The sequence below is a fragment of the Oenanthe melanoleuca genome, chromosome 1 (genome assembly GCF_029582105.1).
Source record: "Oenanthe melanoleuca isolate GR-GAL-2019-014 chromosome 1, OMel1.0, whole genome shotgun sequence".
NCBI classification, from domain to species: Eukaryota; Metazoa; Chordata; class Aves; order Passeriformes; family Muscicapidae; genus Oenanthe; species Oenanthe melanoleuca.
The window spans coordinates 108,935,185-108,962,280 of NC_079333.1; the positions used below are offsets into that span (position 1 = coordinate 108,935,185).

The following is a 27,096-nucleotide window of genomic DNA, read 5'->3' on the forward strand; positions in this document are numbered from 1 at the left end:
AACCCCTCAATGTCCTTTTTTTTTTAAGTAAGGGAGTCAATGCCCTTTTTTTTTTTTTTTTTTTAAGTGATGGAATTTTCTCCTCCTGTGAGAAGGAACCCAACATTTTTAAGGGCAAAAATAACCTCATCTGAAATCAGTTGCTGCAAACGACCCAGGGAACACAATTCCTACAGAGCACACCCTGCACAGAAGCTCTGGGGGTGTTTTTCCCCTGGGTTTTTCCCACCTGCAGGGATGGGAGACCTTTGGGATCAGGGCAGGGCTGTCCCAGGGCAGTGGCTTTGGAGAAGTGGAGCTGTCCAGCACCTCCAGCTCCAGAGGGGACAGGAGAAACCCTCACCATTCCCAGCAAAATGTTTTTTCCCTGCTCCACAGCTGCTCCCAGAATTTGTTCTGGAGCTCCCAGTTCTGGGGGGCACTGCCATCATCCGAGGCATCACCCACAAATGTTCAGCACAAGTGGAGCAGGAAGCTCTGCTTTGGAAGATGCTCTTGGGAGGCTGCAGCCTTCAAAGCTGCCTCCCCAGCCCTGCCCTGTGGTACACGGCCTTTGTTTTGCATAAATGTTTGTTTTAATGAGGTAGTGCAATGCAGATTGTCCAAATCAAAAACATCTGATGCACCCTAGGCAAGAGAAAGGCAATAACTACACAGATTTTTGAGGAGGGCTAGTCATACCACAGGCTACCATTATAACTGAAAAAACAACAAGAATTTTAATATAGCTGTCTGGCCAAATATATTAATTTAAATTGAATGGCTTTTTCTGATATTATAGCTGTGAGGCACAATGTTCTACTGGCAGGCGTCTTCAAAACCTTTTTTAGAAGATTTGCTTCAAATTATTTCTGTGCACCAGATCTTGATGGTATGTGCATTTGGGAGTCTGACCAAAGGGAAGAAAAAAGCTTTTGATTAAATCAATGACCTTTCCTGGAGGTTGAATGCAATGGAGATTGTAATACAAAAAGCTGCCTCTTCCAACAGTGTTTTCTTCAAAACATTTACTCTGAGCTCTCCTCCATTAACTCTGCCCTAAGTTTTTCACTAATGTTTGTATCCTTGTGCAAGCACAGAAATATTCTTTCCCACCAGCAAATCCTTTAAAATAAATTGTAGTCATTTCCATTATTATTTCCTTGAATAATTTGCTGACCACCCGTTGCCATTCTTTGCCAGAGAATCCTGTTGTGTTTCTCCAAAACTTAGCAAAACTGGTTTCCCTCAGCTAATTGGATCCCTTGGCAGACTAGAGACATTTTCCTGCTTGCAGAAGAAAAGTGTGATCATTTCTTAATTTTTTCTGAACTGATTTCACTTGATAAAAAATAGCATCAGCTTATCCTGACAAATATCTTTGCCCTTTGTAATTATTCCATGAAGCAAAGCTCTGGGAAGCCACTGAGGCTGAGAACAACGTGGAACATCTTTCCCCAGTGGCTGATGCCCATGTCTCACAAGGAGACCAACACCTTGTAGAAAATCAGGTTGCCTATTATTAGATTAAATTACAAAGCCATCACAAATATCACCAAAAGACAGAGGCTCAATAACAGCTGCTGTGTGAAGCTGGTGAAGGGTAAACTTTGCTTTTGTGCTCACCTGAGTGACTTCATTCTCTCTTGGGCTGGGACATCCCACAGTCACCCCTGGCATGGTTTGGAGGTATTTCTCTTGGTATTTCTCTTTTCTCACACTGTCAGGGGTGGGTATTGGCTCTCTGCAGCACAAGTTGTCTTCGAGAGCAAAAGAAATCTGGAGTGACCCTTTTAGGGAGCACACTTCTGTTTTGGTTTTTTGTTTGTTGTTTTCGTTTTTTTTGGGTTGTTGTTGTTTTTTTTTTGGGTTTTTTTGTTCGAGGTTTTTTTTTTCTTTTTTTTTTTCTTTTTCTTTTTTTTTTTTTTCTTGTTGGTGTTTGATGTACCATAAATCACAGAATCTCAGAATGGTTTGGGTTGGAAGGGACAATAAATCCCACCCAGTGCCACCCCTGCCATGGCAGGGACACCTCCCACTGTCCCAGGCTGCTCCAGCCCCAGTGTCCAACCTGGAAATGAACATTCCAGGGATCCAGGGGCAGCCACAGCTGCTCTGGCAATTCCATCCCAGCCCCTCCCAGGGAACAATTCCTAATTCCCAATATCCCATCTAACCCTGCCCTCCTTCCTCTTCAGGCTATTCTCTAATCTACTATTTCCTGTTTTCATATCCAATTTTTGATGAATTTGTTTACTTACCTGAATGTTTGTCTGAATTTCTAACTTTACCATTGGAGTGTTTAGGGTTTTTCTTCTGAATACATGCACCTGATTACAAGTTCAGGGTTTTGGAGGACTCAGTGCTATGGTTCAGCTGACAAGGTGGTGTTCAATCAAAGGTTGGACTTGATCTTGGAGGTTTTTTTTCCCAGCCTTAATGATTCTTTGATTCCATGTCCAAGCCTGCATTAAATTTGAGCATTTCCCAGAAAAAAGTTGTAATTTATAAGCCTAGCTCTTACGAAACAGAGATGGATTTTTCTTTTATCCATGGCATAATTCTCTGGACTTGGAAGGGGGTGGTTCTCCAGGATCTTGACCTGCTAGTCCTGGTCCTCGTTTTCTGGAAATATTCTGTGTAATAATTAACATTTTATTAGCTCCCCATCTGAGATTTTTGTTTCTTCCACTGATTCCTGCAGTTCCACATATTTTTATCTTCATTTACTTACCAATCCTTGGCTTCTGGAAGTAGCCAAAGCACGTGCTTGACTTTGAGCTTAAAATTCACCGAGTGTAATGGGGTCTGAGCATCTGCTTGGGGTGAAATCTAAAATTAAATGCCCTTCCTGAATAAGGATGTTCTCCTGAGTCAGCCCTGCCTGCAGTGCCTCAGAACAGGGCTGGCTGTCCCTCGAGTGTGTCAGACACTCCGGATGCTCTCAGAAGTGGTTCATCTGATGAAAGAATTCATCTCCGAGTCATAAAGAAACCACAAGTTTCCTTCACTTTCGGTCTGCTGCTTTGATATGGTTGGTCAGCAGTTCTCCTCAAAAACCATCCCCCATCCCTAATGATCTGTTTCATGCAGCCTGATTTACCCACTGCATAAAGATTTTTGTCCCCCTGCTGTATCCTCTGCATTTCCTTTCCTGGATATTTTAAATATTTGGGGAAGGAGGCTCTTCCCATGTCTTGCTCAGGGAATCTCAGTGTGATTAAAGCCTGAAATAACATGATGATTAAAGCATGAATTTATGTGTTTCATCTCCATAAGGTACTTTAATGCATGAGATTAATTTTAATCTGGAGGTGTTCCAATTAAAAAGATATTTAGTAACTTAAAAATAAATAAATAAATAAACAAACAAACAAACAAATAAATAAATAGTTTTTTTAAAGTGTAGGAAAAAGGCACCCCACTCAATAACAAAATTAACATGAGGGAGAAAATCCCTCCAGTGAACCTTCACCTGTAGCAGCCGAACTTTTTGTTAAGAGCCAAACACACAAAAATTATCTTTGTAATAGAAGAGCCAGTTGTTTTCAGTTCTTTTGTACAGTCTTTAAATTAATAACATAAATCACTACATATGATTGTGGATATTCATGGTGCACAAAGTTCTGTGATTTGGTATAGGAAGCTTGGAAAGCAATGTTTTCCAACCTTACTTGAACTAACTCATTTCATCTTATTTGTTATCCCCTGCAGTTTCTTTTTTAAAGGACAATTTCTGGAATGACAGCTGAGTAACACCAGCCTTGCTGTAACTTTTTTTTGCGTTTTTCTGCATTCCTATTAGAAGCTCAAGCCAGAAAAATACCCCAATTTTTGGCAGTTGATGAGAACCACTGACTCTGATTTTTGACTCTGCAGTCCTATGGTTCTGTGTCAAATTAGGCATTCCAAATTCTTTCCTCGTGGAGAGAGCTGTGTGGCTGGCAGTGTCCCCATGGACTTGCTTGGATCCTGCTTGTGATGTTGGCAGATGCTTTGGTCCTGCTCATGCTTGGCTTGAGCAAAGCCTGCACAGGCACAGCTTGGAGAAAAATGCACTCACTCCTTTATGACTTGATTTCTGTGTGATATTCTAATGGCAAATAAAGCTTCCCTGACCCCCAGAGCTGGGGTGAGTTTGGGGTTGAAGGTTCTGGTTCAGGAAAGTGTCTGAGGAAGTGTCACATTGCAGTTCTGCTGTTTGCAGTTCCTTCTGCCCCTCATTCTCCCAGGACAGCTGAGGAGCAAGGTGGGAGGTTGAGCTCTGGAGGGAGGTACTGAGTGGTGAATCTTCTCCTGGCACTGCTGTGTTGGAAATTCAGGGATGGAGATGGTCCCAGTGCTGAGCCTGAGCCTGTCCTGGGCTGCTGTGGGCAAAGGACTGGGGAGTCCCTTCTTGAAAACTTGGAGAATCATCCTCTTTCCTTGGTTTCCTCTGAAAACCAAGTGTGGAAACTGCTTAAAAACACCAGCTCAAGGGAATGCCTGATGTTTTCAAAGCCTCCTGTTTTGTTTTTTTTTATTCAGGCCAAAACGACCCAGCAGGTTTGTCCTGAGCTAACAAATGTCTTCAGCTGTCCCCAAAACCACATTTTTAGCAAATAACTGCATTGCCCATAAGTAAATATGGTTTCACTGAGCTGTGATGGAAGAGATGTATTATGGTGAGAGGTCCTGGAAAGTCTGGAACCCTGGGGGGGAAGGAGCTCTGTGTTTTAGTGTTCAGGTGTTAAACCACCTGAATTTGGGCCACCCTAAATATTTGTGTTTAGTTGGCAAAATTGGCTGATCTGCTGAGAAACTCCTGAGGCAGTCCTGGCTCTATCAGGAGTGTCAGCAGCTCAGGGTGGAAGGTCAATATTCCACATCAGGCAGGAAAGTCCAGGTTTTCTGAAATTTTTCTGCATTTTTTTTCACCTGCTGTTTAAATCACCTGAAGTTCTGATGACAGTGATAAATCTCACAGGTGACTGACTCAAACTTCAATCATTTGTTCCTTTGAGGTGTGAAGGAACATACCCAGGCTTACTAACAGCTACAATGAAACATCTCATAAAAAGTGAAATTTAAAAAAAAATAACGCCCCCAACCTGTGAAACCACATCCATAAATTTGTTCCTTTTATTTTATGTAGTCTTCACTGAGCTCAGTGAGAATGGAGAGTTGGGTGAAGATAAGTCAGCTGTGAGTCTTTGCAGAACTGGAGTTCATGTCTGTGATGTTATTTTCAAACACTAAATGAGATCATTAGTAAGAAATCCAGCAGTTACAGTCACCAATGACACATCACAGGTACCAGCAGTGTCCTTTGTTGAACCTAGGAGCTGAAATGCTATGAAATATTACCAGTTAACTAAAACATAAATCTTGGTTACTTAAAGGAAAATATTTCTACTTTTTCTTTCCTGTTCTCTTTTCCTTTTTCCTTTTTTCAAATGCCAGATCATAAAAATAAAATGATGGTGGCATGAACAACATTTTTTTGGCCCTCCCATCATAACCTGTTTGCCACTTACAAACCAAAATGCTTTGGGTTGGAAGGGACAATAAATCCCATCCCAGTGCCACCCCTGCCATGGCAGGGACACCTCCCACTGTCCCAGGCTGCTCCAGCCCCAGTGTCCAACCTGGAACTGAACATTCCAGGGATCCAGGGGCAGCCACAGCTGCTCTGGGAATTCCATCCCAGCTCCTTCCCATCCTTCCAGGGATGAATTTCTTCCAATATCCAAACAAAATCTATTTATGTCTGTTTGAAGCCATTCCCTGTGTCTGTCCCTCCATTCCCTGTGTCTGTCCCTCCATTCCCTGTGTCTGTCCTTCCATTCCCTGTGTCCTGTCCCTCCATTCCCTGTGTCTGTCCCTCCATTCCCTGTGTCCTGTCCCTCCATTCCCTGTGTCCTGTCCCTCCATTCCCTGTGTCTGTCCCTCCATTCCCTGTGTCTGTCCCTCCATTCCCTGTGTCTGTCCCTCCAGCCCTTGGCAATTGTCTCTCTCCATGTTTCCTGCAGCTCCTTCAGGCCCTGCAAGGCCACCCTGAGCTCAGCCCAAAGCTTCTCCTGTGCAGGTGAACAATCTAAATTCACCTTTTCCTCATGTCTTGGTTGTTAGAATAGAATTTTATGGGATGCTGGTTTGCAACTTCATGGGGGAAAAGAGGATCTCCCCTCCATCAAGATCCTCAGATCTGACTGGAGGGACAGTCTGGGACAGGCTTTCCTAAAGGACATCCTGTCCAGATCCCCACTGCTCTTTCTGGGGAAATGCAGTAGGAATTTAGATCCAAGTATTTTAACCAGGAGTCTCCTCTGTAGACCAGTCACCATCCTGCAGTGTGAGAAATTCTGGGGTAATTCTGGAGAGAGTGAAATCAGGTGATTCAAAGTCAGATCCAGACAGGGTAATTTAAAAATCCACCTTTCAGTTGAAAATAGAGATGCAGAGACACCATGCAGGTGATTGCCATGAAGAGTTTGGCATTTTCTAGGGCCAGGCTTAAAACACAGATCCTGTCAGAATAAGTGCCCTATGGAATTATTCCATGGAATGATGCTGCATACAGAATTTCATTCCTGTTCTACTGGATCCCAGTTAATTGTGAGTGGTTGTTGGGAAAGTCACAGGCCACCAAGGTAATTCAACACACATGTTGTAGCAAGCTTTTCACACATGCCTGGCAAGCCCCTCACAGTAGGAGGAGGCTTTAGGGATTCTTTCCCCAGCCTTAAATCGTGCATTAAATCCTATCAATTATTGGTTCCCTCCCTGTTTCCATTTCTGCTCATGTTTTGTTGTTGGGCAGCACTTCTTGTGCCTTGTACATGATTAACTTAGAGCTCTCTGAAACTCAGAATCTCCAGTTTGCAGAAAACTCTGATATTGTGTCATTGTGTTGAATTCCCAGTGGGTTGAAACTTTACTCCCATTGAAGCAAAAGCACTTTTGCCATTCATGTTGGTGGAAGCAGGACATTGTCTTTATTTTCATTTTTATATATTTATTTCTTGATACTATTATTCTATATTTATTTCTTAAAACACTCTGTGACCTACAAAGTGCTTTAGATATGGGTAAAAAGGTTGTGATGATCATGATAAATCCCAGGTCTGTAAAAGCTCTGAGTTAGATTTAATTTGGCAATTAACTATATTCAGTGTTCTTTTTCTAAATGCCCACAGTTTTTTATCCATTAAAGTAAATGAATAGTCCCCAGGAGAAAATATTTTGGTTTATCGTTGCCAAGTCCTTTGATTTCACTGTTGTACTTTATAGATAATAATCTCATTTTTTATATGCTGTTGGAAATGTCTTTCTCTAGACATACTGAGGTTTGAAAATCCAGAAATCAGATCAGGTAGGACTTAATGTGGAATTTCATGTGTGTTTGGAATAGTTGGTATTTGACACCAGGCCTTACAGATCTAATGTGATTAATATTTTTAAATTTAATTTTCTTACTGTTATAAAACCATGTAGCTAAACAGTGTCAGCTAACTGATTTTTTTTCCTTTTTTTTTTTTATAACCTCATATGGTATTAGTGAGTCTTCAAAAGAGACAGAAATATCAGACAGTTACAGAAATATGTGAATTTTATCCTTTTTGGATCACACAGCCTGGTCTTGGGAATATTCCTAGAAGATGTAACATGACACTTCCCAAATGCTTAATTTCTAATGAGTTTCTTGAATCTTATGACAAAACAGAAAATTTCCCTTTGGTGGAGGGCAGCTAAGTGGAAAAAGGCTGATTGATACTGAGGAAAAAGATTTCTTTTGCAGTTTTTTAAATTTGAAACTACACCTGAGTTCATAATGAGCATAAAGGTGTTTCACAGTCCTGAGGGTTCCTGTGAGTGGGGATGGGGCATGGACCCCAAGGTGCTCCAAGAGTGGCAGATTTCAGTTTTTAGGAATGATCTGGGTCAGCCCTGGTCTGTCAGGGTCACTGAGTTTCAAACACAGATATTCCACATCTGTTTCTTGTTCACAGCCACTAACAAAGGAGTACAATATTGAGGGGGTCCCAAACAGCAGAGTGTGAGAGACACTTTAATAGGTTCCATTCTTGATGAAAATCTTGGAGCAGCCTCACTAATACAGGGTAGAAATCCAATATTCCAGACATACTTGCTGTGTGCAGTGCCCATCAATCCAGGGCTGGGAGGACTTTGAAGGACACTGCCCCATAACCACTTCAAACCATTGTGTAGTTCACTTAAAATTACCTAAAACATTTGGAAGAAAGTCAGGAGAAATGTTGGCCTTTGCCCTCGAGGTTGCATCTTTTTTCCTTGCAGAGAAATTGCATTTTTGGAAGTATTTTTGTTTGGTGTTGTGTTTTGCTTTGGGTTTGGCTTTTTTTCTAATTTTTGTTTCCTGCATTATCATTGTCACTTAACCAGCTTTAAGTTAGTATCAAACATAAAACAAATATATTTTCATATCAGTGGCTGAAAATTTCAGTGCACTTTAATTCATCAATTAATTAATCAATCCACACAGTGCCCCTTTGGCATTTGGTGGTACAAAAGTTGATATTTCAGAGGTGGGAAATTAAAGGAGAGTGGAAGGAAAGTTAAGGTGAGATTCATCTCATATAAACAGAAATGTAAAAAAATTGGGAGTAGTAGAAGGGGAAGGAAAGAGGGAATACTTTAAAGGTGAAATTCATCTCATCTTTTTCAAGTAGCAGTTGTAGGTGAGATTGAACAAAATTATAAAGGTGCTTATGTTGGGAATTGCAGAAATCTTGGAGAACTAGGGTAGTTCTGACACCTACATGTAAAATCCTTGAAGTCTGATGAAGTGAATCCCACTTCAGCAGAGAGGAATTCAATTTCCCATCTCCCAAAGAGTGCCAGCACTTCCCTCTTATGAAGGACATGCATTGATTGTTGAAAATAACTCCAGTGTCATCTAAACAGAACTTCTGTTTCATTTCCCAGCTCTGTTGGTTTTTTGTTTTTTTTTTTTAATGTAGCCAGTATAGCTGGTCTCCAGAAAAGGTGGGCAAACGGTGGTGTTGCCACCAAAAATGTTTTGGTAAAATCTTGAGTAGCTGGGTCACAGGTAAGAGTTGGTAAATGAAGTACTTTGATTTTCAATTTGAAAACTTCCAGTGTTTCTTTTCTGTAAAGCTTTTTCCACAAGAAAACAATCCATTCTTGACAGCTGTTATTTCATGAAGTAATGTTAAATAAAAAAGGTGTCCCCAAATCAGGTTCTCTCTCATGTTTTCGGTTCTGCCAGAGTGAATTCATTGTGAGAGGAAGGAAGGTGGGGATGGGGGAAAATCCTGAAGGGATTGATGGTCCAAATGGTTTGGAGCAGCTGAAGGGAAGCAAAAGTGGGAATGCAGGAAGGAACAACCAGCCCTGAGTGCAGGGTGCAGAGTGATGGGGGGTGCCCAGGGCAGCAGGAAAAAATCCTTTTTTCAATTATTCTCTTCACTGAAAGGTGTCAGTGCTGACTTGGGAAAGAGCTGGTGGCTGCTGGTGTGGAGGATGCTCCTTTCCAGGGGCAGGGAGCACCATCTAGTGACCACAGGGCAGGAGCAGGGAGAGGCTGGGGACATTCCCTGCTCCTCCTCTGTGCTGCAGGGGGGGGAATGGACAGGCACAGAAGGTTTGGAACAGTGCTGGAGGAGAGGATGCTTATTGTGGGATGCAAATTGTGTGATCAGGTAGTGATAATTGTTTTAATTTTGTGGCTTTATGGGCTGCTGGTGTTTGGATTTTGGGGAATGCCTGATTCCCCCCACTGTGCCTTTCTCCACGTTTCCAGCCATGGTCAGTGGTGTGAGCCCATCCCAGAGCTGGATCCTGTTTTTCCCAGGATGGGGTTTGTCCTGTGCCCTCAGACTGGGGCTGCATCAAACCACTCAGGCATGGAAGAGATCCCTGCAGCAGCCCCAAAGGCACAACATTCCCAGGCTGAGTGAGGGGTCAGGGGGTCTGGGGGGCAGAGCCCACCATCCCTGAGCTGCTGACCCTGCAGCCCCCTTGGGCACATCCTGGAATTCCTTTCCTGGTTTGCATCACTGTTAAAACCCTCATTGTGAGACCTTTCTGTGTGCTGGGGGTGAGCAGATTCACTGATATTTTCATCAGAGCCCATGGAAAATTGGAAATTAAAGGGAGATAGTCCAACTGAATGGCTTGGTAAGAGTGTACTTGACCCTCACACACCAAATTTGGTATGGCCAAACTCATGTTGGGAGCTGCATTTAGGAAGATGCTGACTTTTTTTGAGAGGATCAAGACCTTTGCAAATGTATCTTCATGTGCCATGAATTAGCAGTAATTTGCTTGGACTTCTTAAAATCTGCTTCCAAAAAATGCAGTGCAAATTCTTTTATTATGCTCCAGTTTTTTTTATTTGTAGCCTGATTCTACCTAGAGGAGAGCTTCCTTATTACCTGGAAGGTTGGCAAGAGGAACAAAACTCTCTTCTTTTCTGTATTGTCTTGTCTTTTAATACTCACATCTGTAGGCACCCATTCCAAGCATAAAGATGAATGTGTCTCCAGTTTTCCAGCTATTTACCCAAAGATTTTTGCACAGTTCAAGGGATGCAGGTCACCTTATCCCCATAGCAGAGTGTGTCTCTAATCTCTTGGTCAGCCCAGGGCAGAGTTCTTGCTTTTCCTCCCAGGCACCAAGAAGGATCACAGATCTATTTACATGGGAATGTTGCAATGTATTTCCTTTGTATTTCATAGAATTGTGGAATGGTTTGGGTTGGAAGGGATGTTAAAGATCTGCTAATTCCAGTCCCCTGCCATGGCAGGGACACCTCCCACTGTCCCAGGCTGCTCCAGCCCCAATGTCCAGCCTGGCCTTGGGCACTGCCAGGGATCCAGGGGCAGCCACAGCTGCTCTGGCAATTCCATCCCAGCCCCTCCCACCCTGCCAGGGAACAATTCCTGCCCAAAATCCCATCTAAACCTACTCTCAGTTTGAAGCCATCCCTCTTTGTCCTGTCCCTCCATGCCCATGGGGCAAGTCCTTCTCACCTGAAGCCATGTAAAACACATTTGAGGTGTTTTGGTGTGTGCACAAAAACTGAGCATATCTCTAGTGCATCCTAGAAAGGATGCAACAAGCAAAGCAAAATTTTCATTTGGAATTTCATCTTCCTCATTTAGGATTCAGTCTGATCACTTTCTTTGCATGATAAAACCAAATCTTTAGGTCTGTCCAGGGCCCTGCTGGTTTAATCAGGCTTAGATCAGCAGAGATCAGATCCTGCATCTCCAATTTGGAAAGGTCTTCTCTAAAGAGGGAACTCTTGAGTCCTAGAGGTAGAAAGCACTTCCAGCAGAGTTTAGGAGTGTTCAGGAAGGAGTTTAAGCACAGCTGTAACTCTAAAGCATGTGCAACTCCCCTGCTTTGATCAAGACACTCAAGCACATGTTCAGAGTTAACACATGCTGGGGAATTTTGCTGCTCTGTAGTTCCCAGATGCAGGCTGAAGGTAGGAGAATATTCCAGCTGGAGCCAGGACAAATTAGGGGGACAAGCTTCAGAAAGAAATTAGAGGGGAGCATTAGATGACTTGTGTGGTTTTTTTTCATGTTACTCTCTTTGTTGACCAAGTTTTTCAAACTCATAGAGCATTGTATCAGACAATAACAGAGTTGCCTAACATAACAAAAACATTTTTTTCTTTCTATTTAACCTTAAAAATCAGAAAAGAGAAAAATAGTAGAAGTGTTTGTGCTCTTTTTCTTTTGCAACTGGATGATGGTGATTTGATAACCCAATATTTTCCTTGCCTCACAATACCAGGGCTCTGCTTGCAATTGGAGGGCCTCAGCATAAGCACTCAGAAATCTGCCTGTGGGTATTAGTTTAAAAGTCAAATAAACTTCACTGGATTCTTTGGCACAGAATGTGTGCCAGTTTAAAATGGCAAAATCCTTACTGGGCTGTGGGCTCTGTAAAACTTACATAATAATAATAGAGCTCAGCAGTGCCTTATGCTTCCAAAATCCCTGTGTAAACCAAGAGGAGGTTTGTGTATATGGAGGTGGGATGGAGGAGAATCATTACTAAAAACTGCTTATGAATGAATTTGTTAGATCCTCTCCACTGGGGAGCTGGAACTGATATTTGCAACCTCTTGATATATTGGAGGAAAAACCAAAATATCAGGGGCTTAAGTGGAGTGGAAGTCACCCAACTGAAACATTATACAATGCTTTGAAATTTCAAGAGAAAGGTTCTAATCTTTTGGCTGTCTTGCTCATTGTTTGGAGATGAAAAGGGAGGAAATCAACATCCCCATGAAATACAATTACTATAAATTGCTTTCTTTTCATACTGTTCATAATGAAAATAGGAAAGTTACCTATTCTGCAGGAGCACTGTAATTTGGTGGATGTAGACAGCAAGAGCACATTCAGCAATACTGCATTTCTATATGGACCAACTAATGGAGAATATAAAATATTGTATAGCAATGCTGACTGCAGATTGCTCTGAAGCCATGAGAAATCATCTTTATGGTGGAACAAAGCAGAGCTCCTTAAAGTGAGCTCTAAAACCAAGCTGATCTTGTGCAGGGAGTTGATCCTGTGTCCCAAAAAATGGATTCAGTGAACTTTGAGTTCTTCCCCACTTCAGTTACTCTGTTTGTCACTGTTGCATCCAGGGATTGCCAGGGCTGTGGTCCCCATGGGACACCTGGAAATGAGAATTCCCTGGATCTGGCAGGGCCATTCCCATGAGCAGGGCAGGGTGGATGAGCCTTTGCTCTGCCTTGCTTTGGAGGAGATGGAGCAGCACCTGCAGGAAAAATGAGTGAGGGACTCAGGAAAAATGCATTTCACCTTTCTTGGGTCAGTGAACTGGGACTTTCTGCTGCCTTTGTGTGGAAAAACTGTGTTGAATGCCAGCAGCCATCACCAGCTACAGAACAACGCTCCCATTTCCTTTCTTTTTTTTTTCCTAAGGAGCAGGAGAAGGCGGTGTTGGGAGAGGGTGAGGTCATCTGCTTCCACCAAATAATGCTGCAATGAGCCATTCACTATTTCTTGTTCTTTTTATTGCACCAGAGTCCCTGGTCAGAGGGCAGGACCATACCACAGCTGGAATTACCTTCCAGGCAACCTCTCTGTGGTTGGGTGTTGTCATAGGGAGCAGTGAGAAATTAAAAACCTGTTAGAGTAGGACCAACTTTTAAAAAAATTAAGAAATTATCATTTGTTCTATTTTTTTTCTTCCATTTTTATGGGTTGTATTTTCAAACTCTGCAGGTTGAAAGCTCAGACTTTCTTGAGTTTAGTCTTTTATGAAAATAAAGAGAACTATGAGGCTTCTAAGTGTGAAAGGATTGTGCCAGCACTGGTTCCTGAGTGGACCCTGGCTGGCACTGTGGAAGCACTTTGCCTTTTATTTTATATATATTGTTTTTAAAGTTCAGGTCTCTTATACAAAGGCCTGGGACAGGGACAGTGTTTTGTTTGCACAGCTGGGAATTCTGGGGTGCCCCATGACTGCCAAGTGCTCCAAAAGGACAAATAAAAATATAACACTGAATAAAAAATGGCCATCTCATGCTAACCAGGAAGGGAACTGCCAGTGAAACCATCTCATTCCATTCATGGACAGAGCTGTGAATTAAGGGAAGAACATGGAAGATTTAAGACTGTTTATGGCATTCAGGCATCTGCTTTTGAAGTTTTATGTCGTTTTGTGACTTCCCCTCCTCAGTAAGAAAGAGACATCAAAAATAATCAACCTATCTGCTTCTTCTCTAAGGAAAAAAAAAAAAAGCTAAATCAGATAGGCTGGAAAGTGTCAATAGCTCAGGAATGCAGGAATGAGGTTAATGGACAAATATAGACATGGTGTAAGCAGGGCCAGATCTCATTAACATATTTGGAGTTACACCCATTTATACCCAGCCTGGCTTTGGCCCTGGATCAGCAATTCCCCAGTGCACAGGCTGCATCAAACCACTGCAGAATTTGGCCCATTCCATCTGACATCTGCATCCTGCCTCGGAGTGGCCTGTCACACTTGCTGCACATCAGGTCACACCTGCCCGCGCCGCCACGGCCTATTGACTTTCTTGTTTAAAAAAAAAAGAACAACAAAAAACCCCAACAAAAAAAACAACAAAAAAATTAAAAAAAAAAAAAATTCAGTCACATATCATCAAGAAAAACAACATTGTTTTAGGGCTCTTATCTCTTCACTCCCAAATATCCTGTTTCTTCGAGCTGCGGTGGCCAGGACCAATAGAAACCTCTTCCTGCCATTGGCTGACTTCATTTCCCAGAGTTAGCACAATCTCATCCGCTCTAAACAACCTCATCAAAACTTCTTTCTGGTCAGAGCGAAGCAATAATTATTATTAGCAATTATTAGCGATCAATAATCTTGCTCACATTATGGCAAGCACTATTAAGGTAAGGAGGGGGTACCTTTTTTTGCTGGAATTTTTTTCTCACTGGCGTGTTCTTTGGTTTCCTTTATCAACCTAGATAAGTTAGAATTGGGCAACACCCCCACTGCCACAATAGAGGACAACAAGATTTCCTTTGTACTGCCTAGTAAATTTCCTTTTTCCTACTCCAACCATCCGCAAGGCTTAAAAACTTCAAACTCGGAAAAAAAATTGGGTTTTTTAAATTCAACTGTTCAGTGGTGTGGATTGCATAGGCGAAGCCCTTTTGTGAGAGCTTCTGAAATTTCTTGTAGGTATCCCTCGGACAACTTGGATGTGTTTGTGGACTGCCAGGAGGGGAGAGGGTGTGCGCTGGAAGGAAAAAACGGGTTCCTAAGGGCGCTAAACTTTTGGATACTTTGAAATGTTTCTCTTGCGGATGGGGACACAAATTTTAGCCAGCGGGAAGGAGAGGCACCAGCTCTTGTTTCTCTCTCTCTCATGCAGGTGTTAATTATGTGCTTTTCTAGGAACTCTTAACTTTAAACTCGGGACCTTTCTGAATGTTATTTTCATGGTGGTGGGAAGATCTCCTGGGTGTGTTCTTTTTTATGTTTTAATTTTTTGGACAATAAAAATCTCTTCTTGGTGCATAACTTGATCTCGGTGCATGGTTTGTTGGTTTTGGTTGGTTTTGGTTTTTTTTGGTTTTTTTTAAGAGTGGCTTTGCTGAGTTTTTTTGGGCTGTGTCACTTAGAAAGTTGAATATATCTGTCTGTCTGTCTAGTGTTTTTTTCTCTGTTATCAATAGAGCAATAGCTGTGATTAATTGCAGAATGTAACAGTAATTAAGCTTTGTGGTAGTGAAACTAATTTTACATAAAGAGCGTGGACAGGGAGGACTCTGTGGTGTTGTTTTATCAGGTTTGGGATCAAGGTATTATCAGATTCAGGACTGAGGTATTTGTTTTCTTCGTGGCATCGTCTGTTTCTGTACTTTTCTAATTATTTCAGATTTAATGAGGGCTATGGAATAGCCTGGCCGTTGGATAAATAGTGCTGCAGTTGGATTTTTCAGTAAATTCTGCTCCAGTTTTTACATTTTAGAGATCATTTGATGCTTTTTGTTACGGTTTTGGGATTCTGACGGTCTTGCCCGAGGGCAGCGTGATTAAAAAGTCTAATGAACCTTTTGTTTTTGTGATCACTGATGTTTCCATGGGGCTATCAATAGAGACATGGATCTGACTCTGCTCTGCATTGCTGGCCAGCATCTGTTAAATGCTAAGTAGCTCCTGAAACTGAATTCCCTTTGGTTTTGCTGTGCATTTCAGAGCACACAGGACATGACAGGCACTTAATGAAAATCTTGAGTTTCAGGGAGTCAAGTTTTGGCTAAAAGAAGGGCTGTGTACTGAGGTTTTAATGCTGGGTTTGCTTCTTTTAATCAGAATATTGATATGAAATTTATTTTCAAAAATATTGGCACCCACGAGATCGGATGCTGTTTGCATTTTAGGTAACTCCTGTTATTTATTTCCTTTATGTTTCATATTTACTGAATTTTAATGGGAAAGAAGATTGTTAAATGATACCTAATTGTTATTATTTGACCTCCACCTTGCCCTTAGAGAACTGTTTTATACAGCCAGGTATAAATGCAGTGTACTCAGCAAAATGGAATAATGTCCAATTCTCTCTCCTCATCTGGAGTGTGAATCTTGCAGGAGGTCTCAAGCAACCCAAAATGTTGAGGGTTTTGCTGCCCAGCGTGCTGGGAAGACCTTACATGCTGTAGCAAGAATTAAAATTTTATTTATGTGAATGCAAAATGTGAAATGACTGGAGAGAAATGACAGGTGCTTTGTACTCGAGGTGCAGGAAATGTGCTCTGGCATGAGGCTGAGACTGTCCAAAGATTTTTCAATTCCCCTTCTATGGGGAGAGGATAAAGAAGCCTTTTAACTGAAAGGTTTCTGAAATAAAGAAATTCCATTTGAAGGCCAGGCAGGTGTTTGTTTAGCTTTTGCTAAACTGTTGCACACATATATATTTAATAATATAAATATTTAATATGATGGCTTGTGCTGTCTGCTGGCAGTGGGTAACCCATCAATCCCAGTGCTCTTGAGGAAGGTGGAGAGCCTTAACCTGGGAATCCACTGAGCTCTTCAGGGAAGCTGTGGAGTCACTAAATTTCAGAATTAGGATGTGAATGGTCCTGTATTTGTTCACAACTGGGCAGAGACTTCTCAGAACCTGCAGCTGTGCAAAGGGGACCTTGCAGGCAGGTGTCTGATTCATCCCTTCCCTCCCACCATGGGACTCTGGGCTGGTGTCACTGGGAGTCACTGGGGGCTCCAAGGCAAACCCTGCTGGGAGTTTTGGGGTGCTGGGTTTGGTGTCCTGAGCGTGGTTTTCCCTGGGAATCACTCTCCTCACCCTGTGCCCTCCTTCTGCTGCCCCCTGCTCCTTCTTCACTGGTGGTGGGAAGTTTCTCCTGAAGAGGAGGAGGAGGATGAGGCAGCAGCTCCTTTTTCCCAGGCTCTGACATGGATGGATAATATTAATCCTGATTTCCCCATTGACCATCCTTGTCCAGGCCAGGGGTCTCTCCCTTGGATGGGGAGAGGTCAGCACAAGAAGCTGTTTAGAAGAAGGTGCCTCCCCAGCCAAGATTTTGGGTTTGTATTCCATATCCTGGTGCACACTCAGCTGAGCTCTCTGGGTTTTGGCATTTTGAAGGATAAAATGTGGTTTTTCAAGTGGAAAAAGTCTCCTTAGAGTGAAGCTTTCAGCGCTGACAGGTTTCCCTCTGGCTCAGGTGGTGTCTGACAATTCTGCAGTGGCACAGCACTGAAGCTGAACATTATCAAATAAATGCAGTTATTTATATTTATTAGTCACACTGCTGTAAATACAATTTTAGAACATGTCTGAATTAGGCATCAGTCTTTTGTTTGTGTTTTGGCTTTTTTTTTTTTTTTTTTTAACAGAATGGAGCAAAAATTATTTAAGTGTTACCTTGGGGTGAAGTAAAAATAGTTATCCTGGAGGTCATTTTGGTGTTTTTTCCCATTATCCATCCCAAAGTGGAGGAAAGAACACAAAACAGAAAAGTACAGCTAGAATTCTAATTCCTTGCCATGATCAAGCCTTGCTCTGTTTCTTTCTTTGCCTGCCAGTGCCATTATTCTTAGAAAAACCCTTCAGCAAGTTTATTGGTTATACTTGTGGATATTTATTTTACTTACACCTAAATGTGCTCACATCCACTCTTCATTATTATTTTCTGAAGTGATGTTCATGTGGAGTCTGTGATTTCAGGGAGAAAAAGTCTGTGTATTTGATAAAGGACAGGAGGAGAATCTTTGTGGTTTCTGAGGCTTGAGGGTGTGGATGCACTGATTAAGGCAGAAAATAGGGGGCAAGATTAATTTTTTTTGAGAAATCTTATTCTGTGCTTGTCTCTATAGTATTGCTTTTCTCTCACTTTCTTTTAGAAACTCCAACTAGTCACTCAAATGCTTCTGAGAGCTGGAGACAATTAAGAAATCAATCTGTTCTTGGCGTATGGAAATGTTTAAGGCTTTGTTTAGAGGATTGCATCTGCACTGAGTCCAGCAGAGCTGACACAGTAATTTGTACGTTTGTTCCTTGCATTAGAACAATTATAATTTTTTTTTCCTTCCTCTCAGTTAGCAGCTGATCCATTGGCGTGTTTAACTTTCTTTCCATGGACTTTGGTGCTGTTGCACATTTAAAGCTGAGCCCACACCTGAGTGCTCTGGTGAGCCAGAGGCAACAACAGCAGCAGAACCTTAGAGCACTTTCCTTGATCCTCCACTCCTTAATCCAAACTTCCCACCAATTCCATGAAGGTTTTGTCCCAATACCGGCAGCAGAATCAGAGTTATAATTATTTCCATGTAAAGCAGTATTTCTGACTCAAATACGAATGTGCAATTTCAAGGCAGAAATGAGCAGAAATTATTTTGGGGGCATTTTTGTGTTGTTTTCTTTTGCTTTTAATCAGAAGCCATTTAACTCAATTTGGTTTGTGTCTTCATATGCCAAAACGAAGTGAAATATAAGGATTTTGCTTTCTAGAATTAAGTCCCCAGGCAAGGAACAACAGCTGGAAAATGCATATGTTTGACTGTCTGAGTTTGTTGGTTTGTTTGTTTTTCCTGAACAAGAACTACATTATCCCTTAGCAAAATGTTTTTCAGCAAGTTCCCCGTGTTACAAAAGGCCTTTCAGAAATAATGTTCAAAGAAACAAGTGCTCTTGGAGAATGACTTGCTGAAAGATAAACACAGAAGCAGTTTTGCAAAATATGAATGCCAAAAAAAAGATATTTATTTTCCAAGTGACACTTTATAATTAAAAAAAAATATATAATGCTGTTTACTCAGGAAGGAGCAGCCTTCATAATGCAAGTTTCTAAATCAAGCCAAGAGAATTGCTAAGAAAATCAGAAAAAAAAAAGAGATAAAAAAAGAAAATTTGATTTTGTATTACTTATATTATGAATTTTAGCAAAATAAGGGTGACACAGTAGAAAATATCACACAGTGCCAAACCTTGTCAGGGTATCTAATTCATTGCTCCAATGTGAATTTTATCAGATCCATCTGAGAAAAATTAATTTCTTTGGATAAATAATTATACAGCCACCCTGCTGTCCTTGATATACATATATATATATATATATGCATATATTTGAAATATATTTGTATATTACAGGATAAATTTTTGCATTGAAAACATCATCAAAAATAGGAAAACTTTGAAGCACTTACATGAAAAAGGCAGCAGTCCTTTCCTTAAAGAATGGATGTGTCTGTGGTTGGAGGGGTTGTTTTAAATGTTGTAACCAAGCCTGCCTGAGGTTGGAGGCTGTGTCCCTCAATTTATTCCTGCTCCCTTAGGACTCTACAATCCTGTAAATAATTTATATTGATGAACAGAGGGAGAAGTTTTAGGAAATCTGGTGAGATTTGGATTGTAAGTGTTACCTTTCTCCTGGAAATGAATCTTTAGGCACTGGGTTAGCAATTTTTACTATGCACAGAGAAAGATTGGACATTTCTTTCAGGAAAGGGATGTTAGTGGTTAATAAATAAAATTCATGTTGGTTTTTAATAACTGCTATGTGTGAACCAGCAATTGTCTCTTCTGGTAATTATCATTACCAAATTTGTTTCAAAGTAAAACGAATGAATTGGCAATTATTTGTCATAAGAATGTCATCGAACATTAAAAGTTAAAAAAGAACTATGAGTAATAGTGGATTTTTTTTAAGGGCTGCGCTCAGGGACTCAGAGTGGACGAGGGAAATGGTGTTTTGGGAGCAGTGAGTGGAAGGAATGCCTAGGATGTGATGTGTTCCCCTTGCAATGCTGTTTATTTGCAGAGTGTGTCTCCAGCCCTGGCTGGGAAGTGGTGTCACCAGGCTGGCGTGACCTTGTCACCCGGGGACAGGAGCTGACTTGCTTAGTCAAAGGTGTGTGCTGCCAACAGATGACAGGGACTGGCTGTATGCAAATACCTGCAGGAAGGGGTGGATCCCTGATTTTGGGAAGTGGCAGGGCTCTTTAAAGCTACCTGCCTGATTTAACAGGGGTGACAGAGTGGCAGGCAAAGACACAGCCCCGCAAGTGCAGAAAAAAAAACCCCAGGAGACTGGAAATGCTTTGTTTGACAAATCCCTCATTAAAGCAAGGAGCAGCACGTTAATTCTACGTGGAAGGGTTTGCATAACTGCAGGAGTTTTTTTTTTAAACCTCATTCTTCAGAGCTGAAAAACATCTTTTTTTAGACTCTGTTTATTACCTTGATAAACAGCAAAATGCTGCCACAGCAATTACCTTGATGATAAAGGGTTTGTAGACAGATACTTCCTGCGTTCATTTCCTACCCAGATAAGCTGCCAAAATCAGGGACTACCAATACAGGAAATGCTTTCAATAGGAACTTCCTATCTGCTAATATCTAATTCACTGAAAAGATCTAAGTCCTTCTTGTTTCATATAAAGGTAATGCTCTACCTGATTCTGTTTAAACACTCAAGCCCCAGTAAAGTGCATCTGTTGCTGTAATAAATTTCAATGCTGTTATCCTGGACTATGAAATATCAGCATTTTTCTCTGCAGTGGTAGGAAAAGTGCTTCTGCATTTTGTAATATTGGGAATCAGGGTGCTTCAAAATCCACTGTCATTCTGTCAGATGAAAAACAAACATCCTCCCTCCAACTCCTTGTTGCCTGAATCCTTTCCTCATTTCTGTACATCTCCAAGTAAAATACACATTTCAGTAGCACTTGAGGTGGACTTTAACAAATAATTCAGAGCATGTTCTGGAGATCTTGAAGATCCATGGCCATTTTTTTGCAATTCACACATATTCATCCAAAATTACTGAGACAGAAATTGTGCCTCACTGTGCTGGGAAATAAAACCATGACTAACCTGTGTGTTTGAATCCCTGCTAAGGAAAAGAGAAACTCAGAGCAAAGGGAAAGGAACCAAGACAGAAAACCTCCATTGCTAATCGTAACTTCAGGGTAATTTGTTTCAGGCACATGAACAGGATGAATGAGGATTTATGAAACCTGGAGTGAAACTGGCCAAAATGAAGTCAACAGTATGGCTTGACTGGGGCCAGGCTTTCACCCAAGTTATTCAGGAGTTCAGCCCAAAATTTCTGTGTTGTTTTGCCAGTGATTCCACTGGAGTCATTCCAGGTTTCTGCCACTGTGACTGAGATGGGTATTTTGGCCTTTCCCTGCAGAATTGAGAAGTTCTTTGCTGTTGGGGCTTCATTTATTTCCCACCTTTTTATCTGGGATGAGCAGTCCCACATTCAGTTACCTCCTCAGATTGCTAAATTTGTGTCGTGCTCTGCATCTGGGATCTGAGAACCTGGTTGGGAATCTGAGGCTGGATTTACAGATTGGGAATCTGAGGCTGGATTCACAGGCTGGGAATCTGAGGCTGGATTTACAGGCTGGGAATCTGAGACTGGATTTACAGATTGGGAATCTGAGGCTGGATTTACAGATTGGGAATCTGAGGCTGGATTTACAGGCTGGGAATCTGAGGCTGGATTTACAGATTGGGAATCTGAGGCTGGATTTACATGCTGGGAATCAGGCTGGATTTACAGATTGGGAATCTGAGGCTGGATTTACATGTTGGGAATCTGAGGCTGGATTTACAGATTGGGAATCTGAGGCTGGATTTACAGGCTGGGAATCTGAGGCTGGATCCACAGGCCCTTCCAGAGACCATGGTGATCACATCCCTTGGAGATTCCTTGGCTGTGGGACAGCTCCTGTGGGCAGCTCACCCAAATCCTCAGATATTAGAGGGTTCTGCAGGCTGGAGGTTGATTATGACAAGTGGCTTTCCCAAGGCCACAGGTGAAGAAGCTTTAGGAAGTTGCCCCTTGGCTTTGGGCTCACAGGGAAAATGCACACTTTGTCCTGAAAGCAATGTTCCTCAGAGGTGGTGCAGTCAGCTCTTATCTGCTCACATAAACTTTTATTATTGCTGATCTTTGGCGTACTCACAGCAGCTTTCCTCATGCGTCAGGTATTCCCTTGGAAGTGCTCAAAACTGTTGCTTTTTGCTAATCAGATCAGCTCACTAAAGTGGTGACCAGAGACGTTTTTCACATTATTTCCATGCAGGCATCACCTTTTAAAAAATTTCCCTGCGATTTGTCATCGAGGCATCGTTACCTCTGCTGTTTTCATGGAATTCAGAATCCGATTGTTTAGTCTGTGTGAAGGGGGGAAGGCGAGGGGGATCCTGTGCCTTTAATGTTGTTTATAACGGTTGGACAGAGCTTGTCAGGTGAAGGTTAATTGCTCTCCAGTTAAAGCAGTTCTCTGCACAGATGGGTTATCAGGGCTGAACACTCGTTACAAGATTAATCTCGTTTCCGACAAGACTTCCCTTTCCTCCAACTGATTTTTGCTCAGCCATTGGACCTGTCAGCAGCCGTTGAGAGAAGGGTGGGTTACCTCTGGGATATTAATGCCTGTGAGCAGAGGAACAATGCAGAGCGTGTGTCATATCGGCGGGGAACATCTTTGGGAGACAGCACATTTCAGAGCTCTTCTGAAGGTCGAGATTCATAAACAACAGAAACAATCAGCAGTGTTTGTGTTAACCCTCCTGGTGGACACAAGCTCCTAGGCTCATTTTTTGTGTCCCTCCTCATCTCTTTAGACCTGTTTTTTGGGGTCCAAAGGTGTATTTTTGGTGAAAGTTTTAGCCAACAAAGCACCCTTGGTGAAATGTGGAACTCAAGATGCTTCTATCCAGTTGATTGATGGACAAGGCCTAAATGAGAGGCAGTAAATCATGGTGAACACTCAAAGAAATTCAAATTTTGCAAGTTCTGTCTGGTGCTCTAAGCAAACCTGTTGAATGTTCCTCTTTTTCCAAGCTGGAGTCGTTCAGAGATGGATCCACTGGGCTGCAGAGGGATGAGATGGATGTGAAGTGTGAGGAGAACCAGGCACATCATGTTCTTAGCCCAATATTGCCTTTCCAGCCAGGGCTGCAGCAGCTCTGCCAGCCCAGGCTCATCCTGAGCATTTGCATGGACTCAGTTCCAGGAGGCTGCAGCACGCACACAAGAGTCTCACTGGAGATTTTGGGTTTATTTCAGGAGTTCTGATACAACCAAAATAACACAGCTTGGCAGAAGGCTCTGCCTGCCAGGTCTCTGCCACGCAGCTTCAGTCAGTAAATTCCAAAACACTAAACAAATATTCAAGGCAACAAACAGGGTAGCTCTGATGTTTCCTTTGAGTTTCCTGTGCTGGCCTGGGATCAGCTCCATCCTGTTGATGGTGCTGAGTCTCTTCATTGGCTTCTGTGAACTTTGAGTTGGGCTGTGCTGTCCCAGCCAAGAAATCCAGCTCTGTGGAGGGTCGTGGGCTGCACAGCATTCACTGGGTGATTTATTTTTAATTTGTTTTATAAGCATGCAACAAAACTAATAAATTACATTTTAAAAAAGTTTTGCTAAAAATAAATTAATCTACAAATTTCTGACAATTTCTTAATTTTCTTTTTTAAGTTTTCTTTTAATCATCAAGTAGTTTTATCACCTTACTGCTGAATTCTTAGGGTTTCTCATACTAGCTAGATTAAAAATGCATTTTCCTTTGATTCAGAATCCACAGGGTTTAAGGAAATTTGCTTGCTCCAGTTACAAAGCTGAAATGAAAGGTAGACAGGAATGTAACCTCTGGATGTCATCCTCTTCTCAGCACTGTGCATTCAGAGCCAAAGCAATTCAAGAGAGTGAATTCCATTACTGGTTCTAATAAGATAGGAAAAGTGCATAGTAAATCTTTACAATGCCAACTAAATCACTGCTGCTTTATGCCAAAGGAGGCAAGTTTATAGAAAGTTTTTAAATGGGCCAGGTTGAATTATTTTTAAAAGAAGAGAGTCCTTAAGAGGTTGTTAAATCTCTGCTTAGAGCCTTGAAGGAGGATCTTGTTTTTCAAGATGCTGATCGAGTTGAGAGTTCCTGCTGTCTGTGCTCAGTGAGAATTCAGTGAGAATTCAGGTTTTTGGAGAGGGAAGCTTACACACAATTAGGAATTGTTGTTATGCCACTCACCTGATGTGAGAAAACCTCTCCTTGTCAAACCACCTTTCCAGAAAAAGGAAATTGAAGGTTATTACATCTTCTTTTTCCAATGAAAGGTCTTTGTTTAGCAAAATAATGGAATCTTTAATGTGGGGTTGGTGAGGCTGTGGCACAGAATTCCCAGAGCAGCTGTGGCTGCCCCTGGATCCCTGGAATGTTCAGTTCCAGGTTGGACACTGGGGCTGGAGCAGCCTGGGACAGTGGGAGGTGTCCCTGCCATGGGATGAGCTTTAATGTTCCTTCCAACTCAAACCATTCCATGGTTCTGTGATGGTTTGGTTTGCTCACTTAGAATGGGAAGCTTTAGATCAAGACATTCAAAATGAGCAATGAATTCCAAAGCTGTTTGGTGGGCAAGTGGGTTGCAGATTTGACAACTGCAACATCTTAAAAAAAATTTTAAAAAAATCATCATTTACATAGATGTTGGAAATATTTTGAGCTAAAGCACAATCTGTGAAATGTACATGTAAATTCAGCTCATTCTGTGTGAATTTTCTCTCTGCAAAGGTACCCAGATCCTTTTCAATCTGCATGAATGTGAAATCTTAGAGAATGACTGAATCACTGAGGTTGGACAGGATCTCCAAATCAGCCAAGTCCCAGCTGTGCCCATCCCCACCTTGTCCCAGCCCAGAGCTCTGAGTGCCACCTCCAGGTGCCACCTGCAGGGATGGGCACTGCAAACCTCCCTGGGCAGTTCCAACCCCTGAGCTCCCTTTCCATGGGGAAATTCCTGCTGCTGTCACCCTGAGCCTGCCCTGCCCAGCCTGAGGCCGTTCCCTCTCCTCCTGTCCCTGTTCCTGGAGCAGAGCCCGACCCCCCTCCCTGCCCCTCCTGTCAGGGAGTTGTGCAGAGCCACAGGGTTTCCCTTATTTGCTGTCTTCAGATTTATTTCTTTTTCTCCACACCTTCATCACATCCTTCATGTAACCCTTTAGGACCCAGACCAGCCCAAATTCCATTTCAAACATGTTTCTCTTCTGAGCTTGGGTCTTCATAAAACTGTTTTCCTCTTTTGTAGAATTTTTATTCAGCCTCTGTCCATCTCACCATCTTCTTGGAGGATGCAATTCCCACCAGCTCTCACCAATTTTATTGGGAATCTTGTGATATTTAGCAATTAAGGGTCAATTTCTTGAATTATGTGAACATTTGAAATCTTCAGCATTCAATGACAAAAGGCTCTAGTTCTAAAAATTCTACCTTAAAATCCAAGATGCAGACCCAAAACACATTGGGTTTAAGTGCTTTTTTTTTCCCAAGGCCTGATCTAAAACTTTCTGGTCATGTTTCTGGTTTGTAAGGTGGGATTCAGATGTTTTCTTGTCATCAGGTTAAATCTTAATCCTGCAGGTGTCAAGAGATAAAGCTGGCAGTTCAGCCTCTTGGAGAAATGGATTTGCTGTGTAGTAACTGCCAAAAGCTTCAGCTCATATTTCTTAAAAATTAAAAATATTCAAATTTTGCATCACAAATTTGTGATTATATAATCACAAATAAAGAAAATGCATTTCTATATATATATTTGTAGAAATGTTTCCCTACAAATACTGCAAGAAAAGAATTTCAGAAAGTTGAATAAGAAGTTGAGTTTAAATGTTGCAAAAAGTTTTATATGAAAGTCTCATGGTAGAGGTAGAAAGCAGTGGCATGTGATACTGAAATTAAGGTGACAAGAAAAAATGTTAAATTTTCTGTCAGTAAAAATACTCAGAATTCACAATGACATGACCTTAAAAATAATGGAATTTCAGGAAATAATATATATCTATATATATATACTGCTTGTCTTATCTGCCTTCTAATTCAAAAATACTTTACTGAAAATGAAAACCAACAGTCTTTTTAGCTGACTCTAGAATTTAGGTTCAGAGGAACCTAAGGTTCAGTAAGATCATGAAAGTTGGCAGCCACCATTTTTAAAAAGGAAGCTTGATAAATCCTCAGGATTAACTCTTTTGACATCCTTATTAAACAGAATTGGGATGATGCTGAAAATGAAATTTCTAAGCTTTGGTAAAGACACTAAACTAGACTCTCAGAAGAAGGAACTTGATTTAAAATTGGATTTAAAATAATTTTTCCCACTACTCCATGAACAACTGAAGCAATAATGATCAGTGCCAGTCAGTGCTGTTAAAAAAACCAAAAGAGTGAAAGGTGGGAAAGCAAAATCTGTTGGGGAAATTATTTGAATCATGAAGTGTCCTAAGGAGTACAGAATTTTCAATTTTTGGAGGTGTCAGGTTTGTATTGGAGATACACTGTCAGAAAAGAAAAACAAAGCCATTGTACTGTGAATTTTCATGGCAGGGAGTAAAACCTGTAATCTCCAGTGTTCAGGGACCATTTACAATCTCCAGGCCTGTTTAAATGGATGAGAATGTGGCCAAGAGCTGGTTTTACACTGTTTGTCTTTTTGGAGAAGGACTTTTCCCAAGGGATGGAGGGACAGGACACAGGGAATGGCTTCAAACTGCCAGAGGGCAGGGCTGGATGGGATATTGGGAATTAGGAATTGTTCCTGGGAGGGGCTGGGATGGATTCCCAGAGCAGCTGTGGCTGCCCCTGGATCCCTGGAATGTTCAGTTCCAGGTTGGACACTGGGGCTGGAGCAGCCTGGGACAGTGGGAGGTGTTCCCATGGCAGGGGTGGCACTGGGTGGGATTTAAGGTCCCTTCCAACCCAAACCATTCCATAATTCTGTGATCTTCCACAACATCTTACACTCCTTTCCAGCAGAGACACAATTCACCCAACTCAGCAAATTCAAGTCTTGTTGAAATGTTTCTGACAGTAGTTTGCTCATGTGGGAAATCTTTCCCTCTGAATAATGAAAACAGGGGGGAAACAGTCCCCAAGGTATCATCAGCAGCTTCTTGTTTACTCCTGTTGCTGCTGGATGGGACATTTTGGGTTTTTTTAATTCCATGTGATGGGTGCTGACTCTGGGAGAGAGAATTCTCAGTTACTTGCACAGATCCTCACAGTGACGTGAAACAATCACTCTATTTTCAGAAACAGCTGGTTTGTTTTC

The 27,096-nt window shown here is 41.8% G+C and overlaps 1 protein-coding gene across 7 annotated transcripts in view; it reads left to right on the forward strand.

The window, feature by feature from the left end:
* The window catches only part of ERG (ETS transcription factor ERG), a 138,431-nt gene that overhangs the window by 62,112 nt on the left and 49,223 nt on the right, over window positions 1-27,096 (forward strand). For 2 of the 7 annotated variants that reach the window (XM_056492185.1, XM_056492213.1), the window contains exon 1: window positions 14,231-14,396. The exons of 4 other annotated variants lie outside the window; for them this stretch is intronic. In XM_056492185.1, the coding sequence (XP_056348160.1) occupies window positions 14,379-14,396 (18 nt within the window). In that variant the 5' untranslated portion in view covers window positions 14,231-14,378. Of the gene's footprint in view, window positions 1-14,230; window positions 14,397-14,458; window positions 14,685-27,096 lie in introns of those variants that run through there. One more of the 7 variants, XM_056492222.1, reaches the window with a different exon arrangement.